This window comes from Ischnura elegans, chromosome 8, assembly GCF_921293095.1.
Source record: "Ischnura elegans chromosome 8, ioIscEleg1.1, whole genome shotgun sequence".
Taxonomy (NCBI): Eukaryota; Metazoa; Arthropoda; class Insecta; order Odonata; family Coenagrionidae; genus Ischnura; species Ischnura elegans.
Window position 1 is genome coordinate 83,112,060 of NC_060253.1, and position 23,284 is coordinate 83,135,343.

General features: G+C 37.4%; 2 protein-coding genes across 3 annotated transcripts in view; one reads left to right on the forward strand and one right to left on the reverse strand.

Moving 5' to 3' along the window:
• Positions 1-6,668, forward strand: part of LOC124163408 (E3 ubiquitin-protein ligase MIB2) — a 74,780-nt gene extending 68,112 nt beyond the window's left edge. Inside the window, exon 17 of the mRNA XM_046540293.1 lies at positions 2,805-6,668. Within this exon, the coding sequence (XP_046396249.1) occupies positions 2,805-3,037 (233 nt within the window). The 3' untranslated portion in view covers positions 3,038-6,668. The remainder of the gene's footprint in view (positions 1-2,804) is intronic.
• Positions 6,669-17,216: 10,548 nt separating this feature from the next.
• LOC124164187 (prostaglandin E synthase 3) lies at positions 17,217-19,276 on the reverse strand. Of its 2 annotated transcripts, none has more exons than XM_046541395.1 (4): positions 19,146-19,276; positions 18,356-18,542; positions 18,077-18,262; positions 17,217-18,005 (listed from the first exon to the last, which is right to left on the reverse strand). In XM_046541395.1, exons 1-4 carry the CDS (start codon positions 19,259-19,261, stop codon positions 17,892-17,894), a joined length of 603 nt encoding a protein of 200 aa, XP_046397351.1. In that variant the 5' UTR covers positions 19,262-19,276; the 3' UTR covers positions 17,217-17,891. The 2 variants fall into 2 exon arrangements, with proteins under 2 accessions (XP_046397351.1, XP_046397352.1); XM_046541396.1 differs by lacking the exon at positions 19,146-19,276 and adding an exon at positions 18,763-18,982.
• Positions 19,277-23,284: the final 4,008 nt, after the last annotated feature.

Sequence of the window (23,284 nt, forward strand, 5' to 3'; positions counted from 1 at the left end):
ACGTGAAGTTTGTGGAGAATATTTTCCCCTATTGGCCCAAAATCCCCATATCCATGCCAAAACTTGCTGTAGGAAACAACACATGTGGGTCTGAAGACAATGAAGAAAGTGAAGATGATGAAAATCATTTCGATAGCAATACTTAAATATCCTATGACCAATGAGGGTGAAGTGATCAGGACATTGCTGTCAACTTTAGGGATTCAAGAGCTGTAAGTACATAATGAAATTAATGTTGAGGTGAATATGGATAAATCAGAGACCAAAACGTTGTGTAGATCACTGAGAGATAGAAAGTTGTAGGAGTGATCATGTTGTGAGGCTAATTGTTTTTGTGAAGGCACAGAGCCACCAGGTAATGTATTCTCTGAACCTCTGACCGTGGAAGAATAACTATGAAGAGATTATAGGGAGAAGTGGATAGCTGCAATGAGAAAAGAGGTTAACAAATTGGAAAAAATCGAATTTGAAAATTAACAGTATAACCTTGGTTATGCGACCCTCAGTTATACGATGACCTCACTTATGATCTGATTTTTTTTGGTCCCGTGAATAACCCCCATATGAAACCATGAATTTCCAACCTCTATTATGAAACTTTTCACATACACAATGACCTTGGTTACGAAATGTATTTTTCCAGTCATACGACATGATGTATCTCACTTAAACGACTTGACAGAACTGTTCTATGAGAAGAATGTGGCCAGCATGCCGATTTTTGTCGCACGAGCGGGCATACTGGTACACATTACTCAGAGATACCATTAAAGAACAATAAGTTTTAACCCTTAACCGGTGATGTGCGGTCTGAGAGACCGCTGGGTTTCTAAAATAATGAATTATTATTTTAATTATTATTATTATTATATTATTATGAAATTACTATTTCAAATTATCTGTAATTTTCGATAGCTTCATATATTTATATGATAAAGACATTGCACTTTTAAAATTGGACGTTCCTATTATTAATTTCTGTAAATTTGCAACTGAATTCAATTTGCGGTCTGAGAGACTGCACTAAATTGAAAAAATCAATAAACGTCACTAAATTGGAAAAATCAATAAATGTAATGCTGGTGGAAATTATTCAAATAGTTGTGAAAAAAAAAATTCATGGTGATTTTTCAAGTACATATAAATAATTAATAATTTGTTAGGAAATATTTGTAATCACACAACATGGATAATTGGGAACGAAATTTTTCATATGTACAACATGTAATAATAAATAACTATTCATGTCTTTGCTGAAGGCGAACGCAAAACAAATGAAATCTGTTTTTTTGGAAATATCACCCATTTATTTCTTTCAATGTTTAGATTTTTATAGATGTTATCAATAATTAGAATAAAACAGTAGTAAATTTTGCATTAGCAGGTACTACGCATATAATGCATTTTGTGATTTGGAACCAAATGAACCCCCAAATTTCGTGCACCCACGTCTGGAGTGTATGATTCATTTGTGCTTATCTTTGGAAATTCGGTCTCCTTCTAAGGTCTCCTTCTATTTTGTGCGATGTGGGGACTCATTCCACCTGCTTGCTCTCCGTACTCCAGCTGCCTATTCCTAGAATCTTCCTGACCAAGCGCTCACCTTTATATTGCCTCTACTTCCGTCTAAATGCATTCCTTCCTCCTATCAATCTTTTTTAATATGGTGGTTTCCTTCATCAAAGGAAACGAAAGGCATTGATTGCGATATGTTACCCACCATTAGTGTATTCAGAATATACAAATTATTTGGTTTTACAAATCCCAGTTTAGACGGATGTTAATGGAAAACATCATTTGAAAAAGGCCAGATTGGCACCCATGCAATGTCACTCCATGTGACATCACAGGGGCCAAGATGCTATACAAGTAGTCGGGAGTTTTACATCTTCTGAGATTACCAATGCATGCATGAGGCACAGAGCTCAGGGAAATATCTCGTAATAATCACCTTTTAAAATTGTCTGTGATCGCAAAGTTTCCTTCGTATGATAGGGTATTAATAATCCTTATTTAATCCAAGCTCTACCTGCTAGCAGGATACTCTACTACCTGCTAGCAGCCTGCATCATAGCAGCACTCATAGCCTTGCACCAAAGTGGCCTCACACGGTGGCAGCCGGAACCAGGATGACGTCACGCCGGCTTTTCCCAGCATATATACTTAGCCGTCACGTTTTCGCGTGCTTGAAAATTTTCATTTTTCATTTAATTGCGAAAAATAGATATTGTGATTTAAATATCGAAAAGCGTGAAATACGCACTCCAGGAGTAATCTTTCAATTTAAGAAAAAAAATAGGAAACCACCCTATTCTCATGGAAGAAATTCACTGCACAACTTTGTTCCATCTGTCTACTAATTTAATGCTTTCCTTTCTCTACTGGTTAAGTCTTTGTTAGTTTTTATATTGTTATTGTATTGTGTCTAATTCATATTATTTTTAAAACTTTTCAGTCTAAATTGGCCACATGGCTGTAAGTGAAAAATTACTTAAATAAATTAAAAGAAAAGGTAAAAGTGGTAATATTCAGGTATTCAAAGCCAGTCTAGTAGCTCAGGGATATAATCAAATTCATAGGTTTTATTATAGGGAAAGATACAGCTCAGTGATGATATGAGCTACCCTGAGTGTCCTACAGGCTATATCTACTCAAAAAGGATGGGCACAAAGCCAAAGGTCTGGTCGTGGTCCAGGGAAATATTTTCTTGTGGCAATTCATGTAAAAAAACCTGTGCGTGTACACTTGCAAAGATTTTCTACTAATGTAGAATAATATTGATTGTCCTTCGTTTTCTATTTTAGATGGACGGCCTGTGTCGTCAAAGCCTCAGCTTCCCGGGAACGATCGTGTGCAGTTTCTTGCGAACAAGTTGGCCGAGATGGAGGAGGCTCTCAACTGCTCCATTTGCATGGAGCGCAAGCGGACGGTTGCGTTTCTATGTGGCCACAGTGCGTGTGATAAGTGCTCTCATACCCTCAAAATCTGTCACATGTGCCGGAAAACTATCACGAAAAAGATAAATCTCTATCCGTAGGGGAAAGTAAGTACGTAATTAAACGGGAATAATCTTGCCATTTTTAAGATGAACTAGTCGTGCAGGCATTTAATGACAATATTGCGGAGGAAGATCTGATCGCTTCCATTTTTAATTCACCTGCCCATGTCAATTTTGGTGTATAATACTATCTTTCTCTCTAATCACCACCATGCATTCCTCTATCCCATTCTATAATATTCCTTATTTGGTTTTGAAGAGTGAAAAGTGGTGGAAAATATATATAAATATATATATTTTTTTTGTTGAGTTGTTTGAATGGGACCTTGATACTTAAGATTTGCGATTTCCCAATAAGTATTCTAGTATACCATGCGTTAGGTATGTTGTTTTTTGTTGAATCACAATTTTTTCCTTAAATCAATTTCTATAGTGCAGTTATATCCCTTCTGTAATCTGTGTGGTGTACAAATCATCATGTATTGATGCTATGAAATTCTTTGCTGGAATTTCATACTCTTAATTAATATCTGAAGAGTTGAGAATTGAGCATTTACTATGGTGATTCTCTCTTGATCTCATTGGAGAGCCATTAAATGAACTCCTATACATTATGCCTTTAAGTAAGGATGGGTCAAATCTGCATTTTTTTGTGAATCCAAATCCATAATCGTATATTTCAGGGATTTGCGTCAAATCCGAAATCCATATTTATTCACCTCCTGGAAGAAATGTTTCAAGAGGGAGGTAACTTAGCAATGGGGCTGCTAGTTGCCCACATTTTCCTACAGGAAGCACTATTTGTGGCTCTAGCATAGACCACAAGAGAAACAATTTCAGAAAGCACCAATGACGAGTCCATAAACAAATTTTCAATCCCAAAGCCAAGAAGTAAGCCCCGGTAAGCTCGATGGAAAAAGTAGCGACTTTGTAGTTGTATTATTTCCCGAGTAGGGTAAGCTATTTTAAATTGCACTCCTAGATCTTAGTTAATAAAAGAACAATTGGGAATATTTATGTACGAGTCATTCACGTTTTAACTGTAACAAAGATAGGCTGTTATTTGGAACCCTTCATGTTCTGTTTGAATCTCATCGAGTTTGAATCCTCGTATCTTGCGTGTTTGATGGATTTGGTAGGGTTGGCAGATTTGTGGATCCATCCTTAGTGTTGAGCTAAATTCTACATGTGCTCAAATATGTTTCTTCCAATAAGTTGCATTTGCTATTCCTTTTGTCTGAAGAAAATATTTACCGTAATTCGACACACTTCATCCATAATCATGTTACTTTGTATGAAAAAATGCACCTGCCTTACCTTATGGATATCTCCTAGTTGAATCACAGTTATATAAAATAGTGTTAACGCTATAAAACTGAGCAATAGTAATCCCCTTAGTGTTGTTCAAGAAATGGTTAGATGATATTTTACAGTTTCATGACCTAGTATCAGGATTCCTTAAATTGTTTATTATTTGCTTAAATGACACTGGTGATGGATGAATGAGGGTGGCTTGTTGTTTGTGATGTGTATGAATATTAGTGCCTCCAAGTGACTTCTTGGCATTCCCATGAAGTATCTTACTCAGAAGGGTCTCAATAGTCTGTTAACGTAAAGATTATGTTCACATTGGGGTCAAGTATCAAGAAAAATGTTGTTGTTCCATCATTGTTTATCAGTCTTTATGTTTTGTCAGTCATTGATTTGGGTGAATGCGGAAATGTGAGGTTTGAAGAAATGCCTGAAACAGCCATGTTTGTTCACACATGACACAATCGTATAATGAATTTATTTTTGTTGAAGGATGCAGTATTGAATGAAATGCATTTTGTACAGAGAGAGATTGTTCTCTAATAAGAAAATGTACATATACTTTATTTTGTGCATATTTACCTGTGCAATATGAACTTGTAAGAGTAAAAGGTTGCATTTCAGTTCCACCTAGGAATTTTTTTGGGTGCGTGAAGGTTTTAACGAGATTCTAAGAGCTTATACTAAATATTTTCAGTGGGGATCCATTAGTTGTGACTTGATAAATTTACGTACTCATGTTTAGTGAGATCGGATAAAATTCAGGATTGCTGTGACAATAATGATGCCATTATGTACCTATGTCAAATGTTTAAACAAATTCTTCCTTATTCCTAATGTTCCTGCCAGAATTGGATGCAAGGCAGAAGTTTCAGAATGATATTTACAGGGATAACTTCAAATTTTGAGTATCTGTATTGCATGTTTGATCAAAATTATTTATCAAAGTTACATTTACAATCTATACGAAGCATTATCTTATTATTAGTTCCTTGCCTTTCATTAAATAAATTAGATTTCTTGCCTTAATTTGAAACTCTGTGAGTTTTAATGATGAGAATTGCTGTGGGTTAATTTGATTTGTTTTAATGTGGCAATGATATGAAATTAATGAGCACTCCCAGTTCCTGAGATTTAAGTACTACATGTTTTTGAAGGAGTTACTGTTTCCAATGTTCTGTTTAGTTGAAATGTCTTGGAACAATCCCTCCAGGTGCTATATGTTGGTATATTTGGCTGTTACCAGGAGTTGTGTTTTCATTAAGAGATACTTTATGGTAAAGACTGCTTCTTACAGATTCTATTGTGATCAAATGAATTACTGTTTTGTTTCAGTAGATGGTATGAAGAAGCATGTGGGTTTTTTCTATCTTGTAGATATGTAATTGCATCATGATAGGCATTAGTATTTTAATTGAGAAGCTTTGTAATGGATCCCTACTGTAATTGACATTAACTTGTGTGTTGCTGTTGGAGATAGGTCTGTGTACATTAATCTAACGCCAACTGCAGTTCATTAGCATGGTAATCAAATGAAATGGGGGGAAGTACACTTGGGTCTTGATTGATTGATATATCCAGTTGGGTTGTGAGTCGTTAACTGTCAGAAGTGGGTACCAATTGAAAGAAACTGCCATCAAGCATGAGGCTATGTTGGCTCCCGCAAATGTTAGTCCCATTCTCATAGCATATGTAAATTATTTATGTTATAAAGTCATCACATATAGTTGATATATTTGTATGAAATGCATTTTGTACAGAGTGGTAGTGTTCATTCATCCACGGATGAATTTTGTATACTTTTGTACATTGTTATGCAATAATTCCTGTGGAAGGATGCCCAACTTAGTATGTATCTAGTTTTGTCGATTGTTGAGTAATTCAATCAAAAGGAATTCAACGATATTTTGGAAAGTATATGAAGAACTCCTTTTTTATTATTGGGCATTACATATGTATTGTATGAAACACGTATGTACACCCTTCTCCACACAGATTTTGTTGTATTTTCACTGGCATCTAACTTTTCTTGTTCCTCTTTTACTTTGAAGAATCTGTGTGATGGTACTGAGGTAACCTCAAGTGAAAATTTGAGGTGAAAAGTGTGATTTTTGAAAGTGGTGAGATAAGGCAACTTGTGTGCAGAAATGGTGCTGTAAATGTGTGGTATTGATTGTCTTAGTTCTCTGACACACGACTGACATTGCCTGCCTCATCTCATGGAGAACGTACTTTTTTTATAGAACATATCCTGCATCTTCCAAGGAGATCTTCTAAATATAACTTAATGTTTCAACATTAAATCCAAGTGATATTATATGATATACTACAGATGCAATAAAATTTTTTATGCATTTAATTGTGACCCAGGTCTGCTGCTTCAATGCTCACCATGACTTGAGCAAAAATATCGTATATTCCACAAACTTCTACAATATTCACTAAATTGGTTTCAACCACTCTCGGCTATTATCAGGAGTAAAATGGAGTGTGGAAGTCAAAGTTAAATACCATTAGGTACTAACTTTCTGCATAAATTTAATTAGTTGACCTACCAACGTTTTAAGACTTGGTGCCAAAACCTTGTTCGCTCAATTTTCTGTGGAAAGTTACCTATGGATTTTAATTTTGGCATGGATATAACTAAGGATGAGTCGATTCCAAATGTTGATTCTGGACTCCACTGATTCTCGGGCACGGTATTGGATATCGAGAATTGATCACCTTAAGTCGATTGCGATTCCATCGATTCCAGTAAGATAATTATTTTGAACATAGACTATAAGTTTGGGACATAAAGGCTGCCACTTTGAGCGTGAGCCATTGTCACTCTACATTATTAAGTTAACAATCTATGCCTGATTAAGTTAGAGTGTTTGTATTCTATTAAAGCTGAGGATATATTACGATAATACTAATTCGCTATTAGGTGCGCAACTAAGTTCTCGCTGTTTTTTTTAAATGAAAATACAACTTAATGGTGAAAAAATGCTTATATATGAATCATTCAAAGTATTGTTCATCGCTAGCTACAACTTTTGCCTATCATTGTGGCAGAGCTGGAATACCGTAACAGGAAATTGTTTATCTTTTGAGGATAACCTCGAGTCATGCCATTTTTTGATGTCTTCATATTATTCTCGAATGTCATACAATATAATTTTTTGGGGCTCATCCCCTCATGCCTCCAAGGTGTTCACATTACAAAAACGTGCAATTAGAATCATTGCAAAAAAACCTTTTGATGCTCCCTCCAAGCCTATTTTTAAAGCACTTAACATTCTTCCACTCCCGTGTGTATATTTATTATCAATTTTAATTTTTGTACGTTATAATCTTGATTTGTTTATGCTCAATTGTGATGTTCACAAATATGAAACTAGGAATTGTAATAACCTTCATTATCATTCCATTAGGACTAACAGATCAAAGCTGGGCCCACGCGAGCTGGGCCTCAGAATTTATAATAAACTTCCTGCGCATTTGAAATCAATTCAGTCAATGGAGTCATTCAAAAGGAAGTTAAAATCTTTTCTTCATGAGAAGAATTATTATTCTGTTAACGAATACCTATTTGATTCCTCCAATTAAGTATTAATATCCTGTGAACATACAATTATTTATAATCTATTATATATATATATATATATATATATATATATATATGCATTTTTTCCTTTCATGACATGTCTTATATCTTTTGCTGTAAGGTCTCTAGACAAAATAAATTATTATTATTATTATTATTAGTGCAGCTGCTGATCAGCCAGACTATGTGCCATCGACCGGAACAAGTAATAATCGGACTGCACAATATCTGAGGAATGTAGCCGAAGGGCAGCAACTTCTCATTTGAGCATTTCAAGGTAGGTATTAACAGATTAGGCAGCATGAAGTCGAGTGTTCTCATGCTGTAAGATCACTTTGTCGAATCATAAGGAACTCAAGTTCCTTGCTATTGCATGAAATGGCTTGGCACCCAAGTAAGCTCTCCTTGAGGTTGACATGGATCTGCATCGATTAATACCTCCAATTCAGTGTATTCGAAGGTTTTTGGTCTTCCTGCGCACCGACGGGTGTCAACATTGAAATGACCAACTTTGAAGCGACGGAACCAATCGCGGCACGTTGTTTCACTTTGAGCACCATCTTTGTAAACTTTTTGGTGCTCTATATGCGTGACAGTCACCATTTTCTTCAAGTGAAAGAAGAAAATAAACACTTTCCGCTAATGATGGTTACTTGGCACGGACTCGGACATCATCATCATCACTGGGCAACAATCCTAGGATTGCCTTGATGCAGATCTCCACTCAGTTCTCCTATCAGCTAATCTTTTCACACCTACGTACTTCTTCTCTTTCACATCTTTCTTCACTTGTTCCATATATTTTGTTCGAGGTCTTCCTTTTCCATTCTTGCCTTCCACTTGTCCCTCGACGATTGTCTTCATCAGGCCATCATGTCTCAAGATGTGGCCTATAAGGTTGTTCCGTCTTCTTATTAAGGTTTTCATGAGGCTTCTCATCTCTCCTACTCTTCTTAGGACTTCCTCGTTACTAATACAGTTGATCCATTTGATCTTCATCATTCTTCTGTAGCACCACATTTCGAAAGCCTCTATCCTTGCTTTCTCCGCTGCGGTTATTGTCCATGCCTCACTTCCGTATAGGAGCATACTCCAAATATAGGTTCTTATAAATTGTTTCTTTACTTCCATATTTAAGTTTCCCGCTGTAAGCAGGTCTCTCTTTTGGTGGAATGCTCTCTTCGCCTGAGCTATTCTGCTGATAATTTCTTTCTTACTTCTCATTCACGTAAAAATTGGGATATGATGCTAGAACAAACTCACTATTGTCATAAAGCGGTTTGTTTGCCAATTGTCAAAGCTTGGTTCATGACGTTTCCAGTATGACAAAATCGACCTGCAATCGCAGCTAGAGTCCTGTATTAAAAACAGGGGGTACTTAGTTGCGCACCTAATATTTTTAATAAATATACTTTCTGGTCCACTTATGTGTCTTCATTATTTTATTCCATTCAATTCTTAAATTTTAATGATGGCGATGCTACTGACAAATCAATATCCCACCTGTTAGTATGATTAAGAGTCAATTAAATCGGAATCGATTCGAAAGAATTGGAATTGACTCATCCCTAGAAAGAACCAAACTCCACTAAGCTAGTCCAGACATCCTTATGTATAGGGGAGGTTTGGTTCTCGATTACAACAGTCGTCACTGGAGCCAAAAAGAATCTAACCAAATAATTTTCACAAAAACTAGATTGAAAAATTTTTATTGAGCATCATGTACATTTGTTGGCTTCATTGGGAGAGGGGTAAAGTCCTCTTGCCCTCCAAACCAGAGGTCATGGACTCGAGTTCTGCCAGGTCAGTTGTTTGTGGTCGTACACAGTTATTTTATATTATCCCCAGGTGTGAAAGTCTTCATTGAGATATTTACTGGGTAACTGAGATGAGTATAAAAAATATATTCATTTAACCCTTTCACGTCGGGCGTTGGATGAAGCTGACGGGCATTTTCATGCGTAGAAGACCTGACGTCGAGTATAGCTGTTGCAGATTTTTCAACGCAAACGACCGGACGTCAGCTCTGGCCGATGCGAGGCAAGGGACATGACCGCTGAGGTAGCAATAGGGTAGTTTCCTTCATCAAAGAAAACGAAAGGCATTGAGTGTGGTTCGTTACCCACCATTAGTGTATTCATAATATACAAATTATTTGGTTTTAGAAATCTCAGTTGAGACAAATGGCAATGGTCAATTTTAACCGCATTTGAAAATGTTACATTGGCGCTCATGCTATGCCACTCCACAAGACGTCACAGGGACCTAGCTTCTATAGGAGTAGATAGGAGTTTTACATCGTCTGAGATTACCAATGCATGCATGAGGCACAGAGCTCGGGGAAAAATCTCTTAATAATCACCTATTTAAACTGCCTATGGTTGGAAAGTTTCCTTCGTTCGATAGGGTATTAATAATCCTTATTCAAGCCAAGCGCTACCTGCTAGCAGGGTACTCCGCTACCTGCTAGCAGCCTGCATCGTATCAGCGCTCAAAGCCTCGCCCCAAAGTCACACATAGCCACAGCAGGAACAAGAATGGCATCACACGGGCTTTTCCCAGCATTCATACTTAGCCGTCGCATTTTCGCGAGTTTGAAAATTTCACTTTTCATTTAATCGTGAAAAATAGATATCGTCATAAAAAAATCTACAAGCATGAAATGCGTACTCCAGGAGTAATAATCTTTTGATTTATGCATTAAAAAAATAATAGGAAACCACCCTATAGTCGGATGCATTTAGGCCCGGCCTGAGACCCAGCTTAGCGAGTCCTTAGGGCCACCGCTCGGCAATTAAGTCAGACCCTCCCCTCATTTCTGATCATTCTCACCTCAAGAATCCGTTGCGAGGTGGTTATATTGTCAATAGTATTTTCAACGATATTTTGTGCATGCTACAATGTTTTTATGCTTTGAAATGAATGCTTTGTGTTGTTCTGTGCTCAAGCAGTTTTTAAACAAAATTTTAGTGTTAATAATAACAGACTTCCGAAGTTATAGCCTTATTACCTTGTATTTACTAGCTTTGTTGTTATAATCGCTAGAAATCCATTTAAAATTCCACAATGCTTAAAAAATATTATTAATTCTTTTAGAAGAGTAAATTATCGAAAATCAAAGACAGTGTTTTGTTGAAAAAAACACTGGTAATGCAATAAGTTGACTGCGGATTCATGCTATGATAGGGTTAGAGGGTATAGTCCAGTGGCCTGGGGAAGGAACGGGTGCCCCCATTGAGCTGGGTAACAAATCTGAGGGACGAAAATACCCAGGCAACTCCCCCCTAAAAATGAGCTCCGTTCAGAGAGGTTTAAAATATTCTCATGCTACTCTTAGCACAAAAATGTTTTCCTATTGTAGGCACTGTCAGGAAAGGGATGATAGAGTTAGTGCTTTTATGGTAACAATTAATAGTGGGAGAACTTGGTGTATTATTTTAGGCAGCTTTCAAAATGTTGGAAAAATTTCTGTATTACTTTTGAAAATCAAGCAATGATAATGAAAGCTTTTGATTTAGAGCTGTAACTAAAAACCTATAACAGGAACCAAACACGAAATGGAACTTGCAATCTAGTGGAATGGCCAACTCATCCTTGCATGTATGCTTAGACAGAAGCTTGAGATGATAACCAGAAATTTGAAACCGGTGGAGTCGAGGCTGTCTGTGAAATGAAATTTTATCGTTTTCTTATCGAAATTCCACCAAATATCCCTGCGGAACATCTAGTCAATTCAGTGCATGATAAGTCCATTAGTAATGATGTTAGATAACTTTCTAATGCATGAAAACTATCCAGAGAAAAAATTGTTTGCCTTGACTGGGATTTGTACGCCTGGGATGTCCTGAATATGCGCCAGGTGTACTTGTGAGGCATCTCCTCCCGTGGAGTTTTCTTGCCTTAACCCTTATCCGGGCACCTCAAATTTCTAACGTAACCGGGCAAGCAGGGCCCAATGGACCCTCCTTGTTAATTTTTTCTTTTTTATTTATTTATTTCCATCGCCCCGAAAACAGCTCACAAGGCCTTTTACATCGGAGGGTATAAAATGAAACAACAACTATCACACACAACCATGCCCTGGATAGGGGCAACCTACCCAGGCGGGACTCGAACCCGCGACCTTCGGTTTGGCAGGCGAGAACTTTACCCCGCCGCCACCGAGGCCGGCAATTTTTGCTCTAGTAGGCCAACCTGCTAGCATAAATATCATTTTTTTGTCATATAGTGCAATTTTATGCAAAATCAATGATTTCAAAATATTTTTTAATGTTCATAAATGAAAATTTTACATGTTAATTAGTGACAAAAATTTGAAATCTAAAAAAATTATGATTCATCCTTCATAAAATTGATCTTTGGTGGAAATAATTTAAATTTAGAGGCAATTAACATAAGAGATAATTGAATAATATATACTTACGAAACGAGACACTGTACAACATCAAAACTTATTGTTTGGGGGAAAAAACAAAATTTTATCAACGAGTCCAGGATGGGCTACCCCTCAAAGCTTTTTTCACTATTGATTTACACGTTTTACGTCACTATGCTCATTGCACACCGATTGCTCACAATTGTTACACATTTGTTTTTGTTCACAATGTTTTTATTATGGACATATGTATTATCTCATTTTTTGTTATACTATAATTTGATGAATCAGAAATTCCTTCATCAAAAAGTCCTTAGCCTGTGTTCCAAGACAAACCCATGTCGGATCGTCTTTCAATGTGGACCTCAACCAGAATCTCGGATGCACTTTGAATTAATAGTCTTCTTGAATAATGTTTACCAACATTTCAATTTAGATCAGTATTCATCCACACCACTTACGCTGCTACTCTACTCACATCCAAGTCACTCATGAAAAACGCAAAAGGCCAACTATTCTACTCCAACAACTAGGCCAATTTTTCATCTTTTTCATCGACTTTGTTCAAATTTGTTATCTGCCACCGAACACAACCCCCTTGCTGCAGCCCATAGATCAACAGATCATTTCAAACTTCAAGAAATTGTAAACGAAAGCCTTACTCAAAAAGTGTTTCGATATAACGAATGATACCAACTTGGCTCTGAAGGAATTTAGGAAGAATCACTTCAAAATTTGGAATTGTGTTCAACTTATAGATAGACGGAACCAAGTAACCTACCTTACCATGAATGCAGGATGGAGGAAACTCTGGCCAAACTGTGTTCCAGAGAGAGATTTTGAAGGAATCGAACCAGAAATTGTTGATGAAATCGTTTTCCTCGGCCAAAACACGGGGTTGGAGGTGGATAATAACGATGTTGAAGAGCTTGTGCAGGAGCCCAGCAATGAACTCACTACTGAAGTGTTGCACTACCTTCAGACTGAGGAAGAAAAGATTTGGCCGAGGATATGTCTTCAAATGGGGAGGGGGAAGGAAAAGAGGAAGTCCCAAGTTCGGTAATTAAAGGAATGTGTGTTAAGTGGGGGGAATTGCAATTGTTTATAGAAAACTCTTTCCCAAACAGTGCAATAGGAGCCTAAACATGTTTAATGACTATGTGATGTCATATTATTGAAAAGTGTTACAAAAAAAGACAGAAGCAACAGACACTGGATAAGTTTTTTCCTTTGACCTCAAAGCAACAGAGAACTTCCCCCTCCAAACAGTAATTCCACCCCTTCCTCCATCCACTCACGCCATCACATGGCAGTAAAAACATTTAGTTTTCCTATGTTTCCTTATGTTTTAATGCTTTCTTAAATGTTTTTATTTATATTTACCTCAATTTGTACTGTATTATAACTATTCTCATTTAAAAAAGCATACCTATATAGCCTGTAGCTTTCATATAATAGCGAGTCAATAGGAGCTAGGAACCAACTACTCCTATTTCCTTTATTTCTTATGAGGAAAATTGTTTTGGATAACGAACATTTCGGATAATGACCAGCGTTCTGGAACAGTTTGTGGTCGTTATCCGAGGTTCTACTGTACTTTCATATCTTCGGAGAATATTTTCTATATTAATTGCAGTATTTTTTTAAATTTCCAATATGAGAAGACCTGTCAGACCCTTGTGACCCCCCCGAGAAAAAATCCTGGATCCGTCCCTGTCCATATTACATCATATCTTAGATATGCAGGAATAGTTCTCGGGTTTCCCTGTGGGTTTAGATTTGGGTCACAGGTCACAAAGTTTCGATGACTAAGTCCGCTGAAGACGATGGCGGACTTAGTCATCGAAACGTTGGGACCTATGACCCAAATCTACACCCAGTGGGAAACCTGAGAACTATTCCTTCAGAGCATACGCCAGGAAAAACTCAAAATTCTACATCTCTTAGATATCGTCGTAACTTCTAATGAGTAGATAATGGGTGTGCTTATTATGGTTTTCTGTAATCCCCAGACTTACAAAACATCTGTGCTCCTCAATTCTATACAGAACATATGCTAACAATGAATATGCTTTGGGATAACAATTTCTTTAACATAATGGACATTACGACTTGGATATTTATGAAACATTACAACTCATCGTGGATGTCACCAGTAGGATATCAATGTAACGTTGTCAAAGTATCCATCGTGCAGTGACGTGTTTTGGATATATCAACCTTATTTACATATCCAACAGATATCGTCTGCTGCTTGGGATGTGATACGGCTTATATACTGATTCATATGGGAAATGGTGCTCCATTTCAACCCTCTCCTAATCTTCGGTACATCTCGTCAATAATTTCATGATCGTTTCTTTTTGTTTTCATTTATAATCCATCCAGGTGTGATCTTCCCATAGATTGTCTTGCCACAGTATCAGCAGGCAATAATCTCAGCCAACTTTTTTCGTCTTTTCAGATGAATTTGAGATGAGGCCATCCCACTACAGTTTCTTTGGCTTATCATACCTGGCCTTCAAACAGCTTATCCTGTAAACATCTATGAAATATTAGTTTGAATTGTACCAAAGGACATGTACCTTTTCACTATCAACATACCAGTTAACACATCTTGGTTATTCCCGTGGCTTCCTTCCTCAAGAATTCTCATCACTGCATTATGACATCCAAAATTCACCTCTCCTACACTGAACCCTTTGTCACTACACATAGACTCCCAATTCCAGTCATCAGCTCGTTATCTTCTGATACCTCTCAAGTGTAAAATGCAAGCGAAATTCCATAAGCCTCTACGCTATAGTTTTCAACCTTATAAGAATAAGCAATTTTCATTAAATGAATACTGTCATGCATGCTTAAAGAAAAGAACTAGGATTGACGTCGTGAAACTATTCCAGCATTTACTTGCATTAATACTCTACACACATTCATCAGCAAAAAAATTACTAAGTGGGTTGACAGTTTCTTTGGGAGTATCTATATTTAGTAGAATGTTTTCTGTCAGTTGTATGGATTCACAGGGAAATATGGAACCAAACATGTATGAGATTAGTTGAGCGCTTAGTAGAATGTGGAGTTGATTAAATATTTGGGCGATGTTGGTTGAGTTTTGTATATGGTATCAAGTTTTGAAATTGGTCACTTGTCTAAAAATGTAGTCGTAAGTGAATACAAATTATGCGTCTAGAATGTATCCCAAATGAGGGGTTGGAAAAGCTTCTTGCATTTCCTACAATTCTAGAATAGCTGAAAATATAATTCTGTCCCCTTCCTTGTCTTTTCTTGCCATTATATCTTGTAGCTTTTTTTTTTTAATTTCAGCATTAAGACATTACCTGGAACTAGTTTTACTTCACCTAATCCACCCAAGCTTGTTTTACACAAGACATGTAATTGTACAACCTGGTACTCGTAGACACACTATGCACTAAGTTGTGCATTGCATGCTAAAGGTTGGAAATCAGCCCCTACTCTTATTCTCATGTGAAAAAATATGGAATTTTATGTGTAAGTTCATGCCCAGTTTCAAATAAATCTCATGTCATTAATCCAAGCAAAGTGGCTCATACATGCAATCTTAGAAATACTCTGGCTATATTAAGGACCATATTCAACTTCTTTTTGTCTAGCCCCTCCCTCCCATTAGCATTTCAGGGAAGTCTCATTGATTACATTTCCCAATTTCAAGTAGATAACTGAGAAATATTTGTAATTTATGTGTGCCACAAACCACAGTCCAACCATTTTCAATGCTGCATTACTCATCAACAAAAACATGCATACGTTCATATCAATCTTACAAAATACATGATTCATATAATTGCTTTAATTATCCATCATTAGATAAACTTTTTATCCACTTTAATCGGATTTATCTGCTGATAATTTCCCTAGCCATTCCCCTCAAACTCACTCATACGATCCTTTTCTAGTTTCCCTTTCCTTAGTTACCAAATTTCAGAACTAGTACAGTCAACGAAATTTGTTGAAACATGATTGAATTCACAAATTTAAGAAACAAAACTACCAGCCTGCATCTTCTGCAGTGAATGAATTCAGACCATTCAACTCAGAGCACACTCCTTTCCGAACTACTCCAAAATTTCTTACTTGCACAAGAAGATTTGGAGTTGGCTTAAATTCCTATTTAGAGTTTAATATTTCACAAAGGAAACATTGATACTCATGCCAAATTGAACTCAAAAGAGAGAACAAATAAAGTGCCAAAACATTAATATCAGTCACAATTATGAGGAACTGATACGAAAGTTAACTATGGTTTTCAATTAGTGATTTCTTGCAGATTTGCATTGTTACCCATCTTTCACCTTTGATACATAAAATTAATGTTTTGCAGGCAATAACCTTACATAGTATAGTGAGAGAGCACTATCATCATCTCTTACCAACCTGTTCAGGTCAAGAGGCTTAAATTACAAGCACTTGAACTGCCATCTTCTTCTTCTATCGAGGACAGCCATGATGGGAGGGAAAAAAGTCCTTTCCAATTGCTGACATCATCTTGACCAACAAGTAGCTAATAACTGCTCTGATGCAAGTTGAATGCAACTGTGGCAGATGAGTACAAATAGGCTTCCCTTCAATGAGCTAAAAATTCATTCACTTAATTCCTTAACTTTGCAACTGTCAGTGCCTGAGAGAATGACTGTAGTAAGAGTTGACGACTAACATTCATATGAAAAGAGGAAGTTACCAATGAGAAAACCACAGAATAGCCATTTTTGTTAAAGAAACCTTACCCACGCCTTCAAAACACTAATAGCTTGCCTTAATTCCTCTTTCTATCCTCCCCCCACAATTATAGGTACATTCTGATGCACTTTTGTGTCATTCAAGTTATACAAACCATCTCCCATTCAGTGACCATGTTAGGTAGCACCTTACCATCTTATTTCACCACGAATAAGAAACATGCATAAATTTATACCTTTATTGTGATAATGTTTTAATTGGCTCCATGAGATTTACATAATACGAAAACGTCCTTAGGTGCCATCGCACGATGCCCTTAAATTGCTCTAACACAAATACATGGAAGTTCGTCACCGGCTGTAATCACTGATAACTGCTGTGCATCCAAAAGTTTGGACTCGTATTCCCTGGATGAAGAATACAACGAAAATCTTACAACGAATATGCACCCCCAAATATTCTATATACTTCCAAAATACGCATAAACGAGCAGCACAGCATTAGAGTGCTTAGGGTGCTGATTACTAGACATACAATTTAATACAATTAGAGATACATGAACATAACAAAAAACGGAATTAATGAACGAAAAAACACAATCCTTCATTCTCTTTACTCAACAGCCGAAACGTAGCGCTTAGATGACTCATGCCACAGCGAAAATTAAGGTAACCATTAAGTATTTAGTGAAGAGCAAGTACTTCAGAAGAAGGCTATTTTTGGTCCTTTTTGGCAATTACACAGCGCACTTATACAATCCCACCATCCATATTCCCGAACTTTTCACGAAAATCAACCCCACTGGCACGGGTGAGGCATTACTTAGCGTGAGATAAGGAGTCTCTTTGGGGTGGGCAAGTCTTTAACTGTAATCACTCCTCTTCATGGTGGTTCGAACATCACTCTAGGTCTGGGAGCCCTTCGTCGTCAGAGTCGTCCGATTCTGGTTCCAGATCATCGAAGGCCGGCTTACCGTCGTCCCCGGCACCAAGACCACCCATTTGGCGCATCATCTGCAAATAACATAATTATAGTACATCGTCTTCAAGCAGACATATACCACATAAACAGATAATAAACTTACTTCATCCAATTCATCATTGCCACCGAGCTCATCTTCGCTATCGTCCTCATCCTTCCATTTGTTGAAGTCGACCTTCAGCCAATGATACTTCTTCTTATCCTTCATCAAGTGAGGCCAATAGGGGCCGGGCTCCTTCTTACGAAGCATGAATTCTATGTTACGATCTCTCTTGAATTGAACCGACTTCTACAAATAAAAATAAAACAAATTTTAGAAGATAAAATTCCACATTAGTAAAAATTTTATTATTCCACATTATAGACATGTAAAATGACTTACATCAGCGTCTACTTCCTTGTAAAACTCAATCGTCACCTCGTGAACTTTCTTGTCGGTTCCTCCGATGCCATGGAAATATACTTTGTCGTTTTCTAGCTTTATTTGGGGCTCCTTACAGTCTTCCAGGCATATCGTGAGGAAAACAACATTATTCCTCTGCGCCCACATCACCGGCGGGGGGTGAATTCTGGAATACAAGTAATAATTCAGGTCAATATCTACCAGTCACCGCACTCACAGACCCTCGTTACGTGATAACATTAAAACGATGGAATGATCCACGAGCACATGTTAATAGATGACAAATTCAAATTCTCTATCGGCATTCAATACGCGGCGAGGTGAGAAAATTAATTCTAACGTCTTTGCTTAAGGTTCTGAACGCTCGGTTGCAAGTTTCCACTTACGTTTCACCAGAAACCATTTTAACGGTGATAACACAATCGCAGGTAGAAATTAAAGCTTCCAACACTTCACAGAGTGAACCAGTGAATTTCAGGGGTTTATAGTACTGTAACACACAGCGGTAATGAAACAACTGAACTCCTAACACAAAATGCACACCGTAGTTCTTACACCGAACGATTGTCTAGAAGTTTCGGCAATCAATAGAACTGAAATGCATGTTAAGTCAAAGATGGCGGCAACCCGAACGGCATGCTCGCATAGAAACGTTTAACATACCATAAATAATGCATTACGGCCATTCTCCAAAACAATGCTCGACAAAATTAATCCACAGAGATTTACCATATTATTAGAATAATAAATATATTAAAACATTTCTTACTGATCGTCTCCTGACATCTTTGCGTTCACGCACTGCAACAACTTGAAAACAAAAGACTGACGATGAACCGCTGAGGGATCTGGGTTGGAGACAACGACAGGCTTTCCAATCGTCATGCGCGTAGCAGCCGACGTTGGATCGGTTGAGGCGCAGTGGCCGTACGGTTCCCGAAGGAACTGCTGGTTCGAAAGTGTTTGAACGTTGGTGTGTTCTTTAAGTTTCCTTTCTGAAGTGGTTTGTGTATCATAGTGAACGGATTACTTGGATATCGCTAAAATAGCATCTACTCAAGGTAATTCATAACGTATAAGTGGGATCGTTTGTGAAAAATCACTGTAAATTTGAGTTTTATCATGACTGCGGAGCAACCTGTTGATGACCCAAATGTAAGAGGTCCTCCGTGAGAATCAAGGAGTCGTTTGATATCGCCGTTATAACTCTTAGTTATTACTTTTTTCTTGCTTCCCGTACATTATGATCATGTACCGCACTCAGTTACTTGATGCGGTGTACGTCTTACGCAATTAATGTCAGAAAAAGTACTCATGTATTGAGCGTTTCATTGAGATCACTATTTTTCAGGGAAATATGAACCGGAGTGCCTCACGAAAACATTGAAGATTTCGAGAGAACATCCCCACAGCAATGAGCGGATTATTCAAGGATAATTATGCGGTGAGTTGTAAAATATTGTTGTCATTACTTGTCCTGTGACAACATCGCAATGGTGTGTTTAGTATTGGGTCTGAGGCCCTTGTTAATACTTACATTCTTCAACTTGTAATTGCATTGCAATACTATTTCCGGCAACCAATCGTTTGGCTCCGATTAATCAATGATCAAGAGTAAATTGCGCGTGTTTCTTTTTCGGCGCCTTTTAATTGGCAGCGCACTGCAATCATAATTACCGTGTTTCCTCAGATGGTGATTTTGCTCTGTTTTTAGCAATCATTTTTTAAAAGTATTTTTATTTGTTTTACTTTACTAAAGATTGAATCCTGGCTGTACCTAGTGTAACATATACTGAATGATCAAGCCGATGATTCGGATAAATTATAATTCCCGCGTATCTTATACCATAGGCAAGTTTCAAATCTATCGAATCGGGGTGCGCCGGAAGGTCCAGGCAAAGTGGCATATCTGAGGGCTCGGTAACCTTCCTCTTGTCTCCGTTTTCAGGTTTCTTTTTTGATGTTTGCGCTGGCCCCCGCATCTGTAAGTCATATAAACCATGTGTTTGGATGCACTTTGAAGTAGGAATGGTTAAAAAATATTTCCAAACCTTTGTCGCGCGGGGGAAACTTTTTAAGGGGTACAATTTCATTTGATCTATCGGTGCCTACAACCTCACGACACTTGAGTTCTGAGGTAGGATGGGCGGATTCAGCATCAAATTGGGGGGGGGGGGGGTCATGAACTGGGTTCGGGAAGTATGGAATACCCCCCCTGGAGAGAGGGTCGTTTCTACAGTAGGGAGTACTACGCTCTACGATAAATACAACTCAAACTCCTCTCACGTTTGGGACTTGTAGCCAATCCTTTGCATTTACACTCCCTTTCCTCCATTACTAGGAAAATAAACTATTAACCTAATAAAAATTAAAAAATTTTGATGAAATTTGGGGGAGTCATGACCCCTGTGACCCCCCTATCATAACTCTTGTTTTTATTTTTATAAAAACGTTTGTGCTATTAGGTTCTACCACACGGGTGAATCTAGGATTTCTTTCTTGGAGGGGGGGCACAAGCACGGCCGTATCCAGGATTTTGTTCTGGGGGAAGGGGGGACACAAGGATACCTCGTTATATAAAACGAACGGAATGATGATGGGACCGCATTAAAAATCTTGCATATTTTTTAAGGGCCTGGAGGGGCACGTGCCCCTCTAGATCCGCCTACGTTCTACCGTCCTGATTTAAAAAAAAAATTTGACTGAAAACTAAAATTTTACGTAAGTTTGAAATTTTCAAAATTGAATTAAAATATTTAAGAAAAAATAGCCACGCCGAAAAAATATGCATATTTTGTCATTGGGAAATACATAATGTTTGATTCACATTCAGTTTATATTATTTACTTTTCAAAATATCTGGGGAACATTTTATCATCTTGAAAATAAGGAAGTGCTATAGTAGATGGATGGGAAATAGTAAGATGCATTGTTATGAGCGGCGCGCCGCTTGCGATGGTGGACAGCATGAACGCTCACCGAAAATTTTCCACATTTCGGGTAGGTTATACATGTATCCGCCCCTGCTTTGTGGTTCGAATATAAATCCATTTAATTATTTCCCACGTCATTCAATAATATCATAACCATTCACGCGGTAGTTTCGGATTTGCCATTTCTGTAAATGTATTTGCAATGTTCGACCCATAAGAAATGCTTACTCACCTGCGATCAGGCCTCGAAATATTTGCTCTCCTTTGACGTACTATTTCGCGGTTAATCTTTGAAAAATCATAGCTGCGCTTTTGAAGCATGATCTTCAATAAAAGAAAATAACCTTTAAAATTAAACATATGAAAAGGTTTAAAAAAGTGTATAGGAAAAAAAACCGCGGTGTTTCTGGAAAAAAGAACATAAGTTGAAAAGAGTGAGTCTGAATTCATGAGTCTAAAAATTTATTGTATAAGGCAGAATATTTATTCTATTCAGAATAAAATCTATTGAACCAAGGCTGTAGTGTAAGGGGATTCAGGGGTTTAATTACCCCCCCCCCAGAAATGTTTGACAGTGAGAGATGCTATCTATCCTATAATTTGCTCCATCCAAAATGTACACTCCTCAAACACCAATAATTCTTTCCAATTTTTTTTCTCGCTACTGCCTTGCGTTGAAATTCTCCACTGCAAGATCGTATCCAGAAAATTAAAATAATTCAGGGGGTTCGTAAGGTATGAGTATATATCAGGGGGATCATTAGGAGGCCGTGCTCTTAAGACCATGCCTCAAAATTATTTCGGTGTATAAGGGGGTTTATTGAAACCCTTGCCGCCATTTCTTGGTTTTCCCAAGTAATCTCCTTTTCAAAGTAAACGTTTTTAATTGATGGTTCAGTCTTGTTGACCTCTATTTAACTTATGAACGAGGAATATGCTTATTTTCAAACCCATTCGCCCGCTTTCAAGTTGCACTGTTCAAAAAGGTACCATACCTATACGAGCATCCGATAATATGGTGCTTCTATTTTGGTCTTTGTTTATGGCCTAGAGTAGCATACAGCAATCAAATTGTGTTCAGGAGCGGAAGTGCCCATTTGCTACTTTACATCGTTACTATCACATGCTTAATTATATTGGTAATATAATAATATATTTACTTAAATGCATAACTTCATTTCATAAATCGCAGATTTTTATGTTTTTTTTATTGTAAACCATTACTTTTAATGTCATTTTATGTAAATTATTTTCTACATACAGATTTTAGTGTAAATTATTTTGATAAATTACACGGAATGTTTTCAACAGTCTTGCGTCGTATTATTGTACTCATAAATTAAATAACGTAGTTTTATGCTGTAAAAATGGTTGGAGTGATGAAAATTGACTCAAGTCGTCTAGGCACCCAAACAAACTAATACTGCTTCTACCACCCCTTGCTCGCTATGGCCTTGGTTCTCCACCTTCGCAAATATATCTTTTTTTATCCGAGAACCGGTTCACGAAATCAACCACCGCCTAGCGCATGGCAATTCTTTTCAATTATTTTTTCATCTTCGAGCCGGCCCATTTTTTCCACTTCCCAAGAAGATTTCGTGGACGAAAAACAGTCAGTCGAGTGCGTCAAAAATCCAGAGAAAAACGTGATTTCGACGTCCATTTTCTTAGATGTACGCGCTTATAATGAGCAGTGTCTCGTAATGACTGCGCAAATTCATCCTTACCTTACGATACCCTGAAAAATTCAAGTGCAATCAATCGGCAAGGTTAAGTTACGAAATAGGAAATCGTGAATTTTGTGAGGGGTCACTTTTCATCGTGGTATTAATATATGCATATTGGATTTTGTGAATGGGTTGTTTGATTGAGACGACACCTATCTGCTATGGTATTGGGTGAGGAAAAAACGGCAGCGACCGATCTATCGCTGTCTTCAGTCACGTTTTCCGAGGCGTGAGATCTTCTTTCAGTT

What these genes read in the sequence shown, in the direction of transcription:
- LOC124164187 (XM_046541395.1), bottom strand. Translation starts at nt 19,261, where the DNA reads ATGACGATTGGAAAGCCTGTCGTTGTCTCCAACCCAGATCCCTCAGCG. An exon ending in AAGATGTCAGGAGACGATCA is followed by an intron (nt 18,543 to 19,145) that starts GTAAGAAATGTT and finishes CTTGTATTCCAG; the next exon opens with AATTCACCCCCCGCCGGTGA. An exon ending in ACAAGGAAGTAGACGCTGAT is followed by an intron (nt 18,263 to 18,355) that starts GTAAGTCATTTT and finishes TTTTATTTGTAG; the next exon opens with AAGTCGGTTCAATTCAAGAG.